This window comes from Myotis davidii, unplaced genomic scaffold (genome assembly GCF_000327345.1).
Source record: "Myotis davidii unplaced genomic scaffold, ASM32734v1 scaffold1219, whole genome shotgun sequence".
Classification (NCBI taxonomy): domain Eukaryota; kingdom Metazoa; phylum Chordata; class Mammalia; order Chiroptera; family Vespertilionidae; genus Myotis; species Myotis davidii.
The window spans coordinates 1-5,018 of NW_006290442.1; the positions used below are offsets into that span (position 1 = coordinate 1).

General features: G+C 39.5%; 1 protein-coding gene across 2 annotated transcripts in view; it reads left to right on the forward strand.

Annotated features, from left to right (window-relative positions):
- Positions 1-913: 913 nt before the first annotated feature.
- Positions 914-5,018, forward strand: part of PARP11 (poly(ADP-ribose) polymerase family member 11) — a 42,257-nt gene continuing 38,152 nt past the window's right edge. Inside the window, exons 1-2 of one of the 2 annotated variants that reach the window (XM_006763517.2) lie at positions 914-1,042; positions 1,873-1,993. In XM_006763517.2, the coding sequence (XP_006763580.1) occupies positions 917-1,042; positions 1,873-1,993 (247 nt within the window). In that variant the 5' untranslated portion in view covers positions 914-916. The remainder of the gene's footprint in view (positions 1,043-1,872; positions 1,994-5,018) is intronic. The other variant, XM_006763518.2, reaches the window with a different exon arrangement.

Here is a 5,018-nt window from a genome sequence, read left to right on the forward strand (position 1 = left end):
ACAATAAAGATTTAATTAAAAAAAATAGTACCTGTCTTATAGGGTCGTTGTGAGGCCTAAAGGAGTTATTATCTGTACCGTACTTAGAACAGTGCTTGGCAAGTAGTAAGAGCCATATAAGGCTTATTATTATTAGTAGTAGTATTATCTAAACACTCAGAAAAAACTAACCTAAGTTTTTGTATATCTGGCCAGACTTTGTATGTATGTGTACATGTGCATATACATACATGTACATACACATACGTATACACTCATGTGGGTAAATATAGATGTATTTTTTATTAAAATTGGACTATACTATTTTTTAAAATTCTTTATTGTTTAAAGTATTACATAAGTCTCCTTTTTCCCCCATTGACCTCTATCTGGTCGCCCCCACCCCCCCAGCACATGCCCTACTGTCTGTGTCCATTGGTTATGCTCATATGCATGCATACAAATCCTTTGGTTGATATATTACCCCTCACCCCCTGCCTTCCCTAATAGGTTGGACAGTCTGTTTGATGCGTCTATGACTCTGTTTCTATTTCTGTTCATCATTTTATGTTGTTCATTATATTCTACAAATAAGTGAGATCATGTGATATTTATCTTTCTCTGACTGGCTTATTTCGCTTAGCATAATGCTCTCCAGTTCCATCCATGCTGTTGCAAAAGGCAAGAGTTCCTTTTTTTTTTTTTTTACCGCAGCATAGTATTCCATTGTGTATATGTACCACAGTTTTCTAATCCATTCATCTGCTGATGGCCACTTAGGCTGTTTCCAAATCTTAGCTATGGTGAATTGTGCTGCTGTGAACATAGGGGTACATATATCCTTTCTGATTGGCGTTTCTGGTTTCTTGGGATATATTCCTAGTTATTCCTAGTAGTGGGATCACTGGGTCAAATGGGCTTTCTGCCTTTTCAGGAGATGTTTCACAAAGCCGAAGAATTCCTATCCAAAACAGCAGGTGGTGAGATGGACGAGATGGACACATCGGATACCCAGTGGGGCTGGTTTTACTTGGCGGAATGTGGAAAGTGGCACATGTTTCAGGTATCTCCTTCCCTTGGACGTAGCAGAATGGATTTAGATTCACTTAGTGTCATTGCCGATGGATAAGATGAGCATAAGCAAACCAGAAAGAAATCAAGCTCTAAGGAAATCAGATAGCTTAACTGAAAGAAAAATTAGAAATTCTTCTAGTTCTTTTCCTTTTCTTCCCCCACGTTTTCACAATAATTTATTTAGAAGAAACAGTGTGTGTTTGCCGTGTGTACAGAAGGCGATTGTGACTGAGAGTTGCACGATAGCAGTACATCTGAGCAATTCCAAGTTTGATTTGGTAGACAAAGAGAAGGGGAAGAGAACAGCCCATATTAAACACCTTCTGTACACCAAGTATTATGTTAGGTGTTGTACATAGGTTTTCTCCTTTATCCTCATAATAACACTGAAGCAGATGTTAACACTCAGTCTTATAGGCAAAGTGAAGCTCAGAAAGTTAATGTATTTTGTCCAGAATCACACAGCTAATTAATGGTTAAGGTAATGATTAAAGCTTGTAGTCTTTTTAAACTTACAAAGCTATTTAAAGAAGATTTAATTTTTGAGCCACTTAGGAAGTATAATTGTCATAATTTGTGAAAATTTTAATAATTTTGGATAAGGCTTAACCAGTTTTTTAAGTTTCTTTGCTGAAATCCTTAAACTATTTTTAACATGCTGGTTTAGCTGTGATTCTCCCGGTGTTTAGGGGACTAGAACAGATGACTAGTTAAGTGTCCCTTGTTTCACCGTTCTCTGTCTCTGAGCACAGTACCACCTCTGTGGCCACGCCATTAAGGTGAACAGCTGTAATTGAAACTTTCTGGTTTGTCTTAAAGCCGGATACCAACATTCAGTGTTCAGTTAGCAGTGAAGATATCGAACAAAGCTTCAAAACAAATCCTTGTGGCTCCATTTCTTTTACTACTTCCAAATTCAGCTACAAGATAGACTTTGCAGGTATGTTGCTTTTTTTCTTAAAGTTGTGTGGTTTTAGTATACGGATATGGTAAAATCTACAGTTCTGAAGATGTATCAAAGATTAGTTGATACATTTGTGAACAGTGAAGTAAATCCTCTTTGTAATACATACAAGTACCTCTATAAAAATTCAGGATTTAAAATCTTGAGCAACACTGTCTTTTTGTAAAGGAGTGTTTATATGCTGAGACTGATGTAATGCTTCTCTTCTAAGGAACACAAACACTCTAAGCTATTGTTTTCCTCGTGATCCTATCAGTCTTTTGAAGTAGATAGGAACCGTTTATTTTAAGGACCACTCTGAGAGGTGAAGTGACAAAGTCTGTGATAATTTTAAGACTGAAGTTCAGATGAATGACCCACCTCTGGGGGTCTTTGCCAGAAAATTATTTCTTTAGTGGACATTGCCTTCTGCCCTTTTTCTGATTTCATGGGCTCTTTCACAGATTAGCCAGCAATCTGGAAATCAGCTGCACTTGGGATTTCGTTCCTGATTTATGGGCATGATTTGGGGTACTTCTCCTGAAAAACCTGTTGGGTTCAGCCCCTTCACTTTCAAACTGCTATAGTCCCAGCTCTTTGCTGCTTAGAGGCAAACAGGACCTGGTTGGGCAAGCTTCCTTAATAAAAGTGCATTTTGGTTATTTCACAGCTCAGTCCTCTAACTGTTCTTCCCAGTGTCTTTATGACAATTAGTAGTGTGTTTCTGTAGGGTAGTGTGGTGAAACCTTAGGAGATTTCCTTGGATGAGCCAAGGCCCAGAAACGGTAAAGGGGATTGTCCAGTAAGAGGTTGATGCAACCAAATCTCTAATGATTATCATCCCCCAAAGCTTTTTTATCGAGAGTTAAAACCATTAGATTCTTACTCTTGACTCACCATAACTTTTTTTCCCCACAGTTATTTTCTTTTAACTTTTTATTGATTAAGCGCAGGGGTCCTCAAACTTTTTAAACAGGAGGCCAGTTCACTGTCCCTCAGACTGTTGGAGGGCCGGATTATAGTTTAAAAAAAACAAAAAACTATGAACAAATTAGGCAAAAACACCCGGCAGGCCGGATAAATGTTTTCGGCAGGCCGCATGGGGCCCGTGGGCTGTAGTTTGAGGACCCCTGGATTAAGGTATTACAAATGTGTCTTTATCCCCCCATTGTCCCCTCATCCCCCGGTCTTGCCTGCACCCTCACCCCCTGTTGTCTGCGTCCATTGCTTATGCTTATATGCATGCATACAAGTATTTTTATTGATTTCAGAGAGGAAGGGAGATGGAAGGGAGAGAGAGATAGAAGCATCAATGATGAGAGAGAACCAGGGATCAGCTGCCTCCTGCATGCCTCCTGTTGGGGATCAAGCCCATGACCTGAGCATGTGTCCTGAACTGGAATCAAACCCAGGACCCTTCAGTCTGCAGGCTGATGCTCTATCCACTGAACCAAACCAGCTAGGGCAACTTAACATTGGATAAATAGGCCATCTGCCCTTAAAGGGCCCTGACATTTATCTTTCTCCTGCAGTCTAGACAACAGGTGTCTGGTAGGCATTTTAATCTGTGTACCGGGGCCAGTTCTGAAGCCATACTGAGACATAACGATACGCACAGACTCATATAGGAGATGAAGTTTGTCGAAGCAGATGATTCAGCAAGCTACATGTTTCTGGAAGAATATTTTCTAGAAAACATATTTTTGCGAAACTTTCTCTCAGACAATACAGTTTATTAAAACTTTTTTTTAATCATCTAGGAGTCATATGTTATGTTGGGGTCAAGTTCCCCAACCTTCAATATAATGACACTGTTTCAGAAGTATACCTATTAGCACTTCATATATACCATTTACAAAATTAGTCCCTGTTCTGCCACAAGCCAATTCAGGTTCTCCCTGTAGAAATGGTAAAAAGTGAACTCAGAGGAAGACACTACCATTTTCACTATGTGAGCTGAGATCTTGCTTTTCCCTGCACCATGGTAACACCAGTGTGTACAGAGTCTAGGAGAATACAGACAGGGCAGAACATACTTTATACAGCATTTGCTTGACGGGTGAATCCCTTTGTTTTGAAATGGAATAATGTCAATTAGATGATAACTGACTAGAATTTCACATTCACATCTTTGTGGGAATGTAGAAATGGGCTTGGTAAGTACTGCCACTGCTGAGGCATAGATGAAAGAAGAAAATAATATCTTTAATTAATTAGCCCTTTGTCACTAGAATCTGTTATGTAAGTACTAGAGGCCCAGTTCATGAAATTCAAGCACTGGGGTGGGGGTGGGGGGTTCTTCAGCTCGGCCTGCACCCTCTCGCAGTCCGGGAACTTTGGGGGATGTCCAATTGACAGCTTAGGCCCTATTCCCTCGAGCCTGGCCAGGGGGCAGCTCCTGCATTAAGCGTCTGCCCCCTGGTGGTCAGTGTGCATCATAGCGACCAGTCATTCCACAGTTTAGTTGATTTACATATTAGACTTTTATTATATAGGATGTATGGAGTCTAGCTAGGTTTTCTATGTTTTGGTGTAGGTATACAATTTAAAGCGAAGGCAAGCAATGTACACATTTTTGAAATTCTGTGAATTGTACATGTTTTATAATGGTAATGTATTTTTTAAAATCATTTCCAAATACTTTGGAGAAATCATGTAGTTTCCACTTAATAAGCATCTAGAATATTCAGTATTATAATTTCTTTCTCTTTCTAGTACTCTTAATTTTCCTAAGTTTAGAATTCTTCTAGTTTAATGTCACTTTAACCTAAGGATTGTATAGGAAAGGATAGACCCTACCTACTGAGCCGCATATGGTATTAGCATTCTTTTGTCTGAGAGTAGATCAAGCAATGAAGCCATCCTCCCTGAATAGCGCTTTTATGACATGATAGATAGGTAGGCAGGTAGTAGATAGGTAGATAGGTAGGTAGGTAGGTAGGTAGGTAGATAGAAAGGAAGGAAGGAAGGAAGGAAGGAAGGAAGGAAGGAAGGAAGGAAGAAAGAAAGGAAAAAGAAAGGA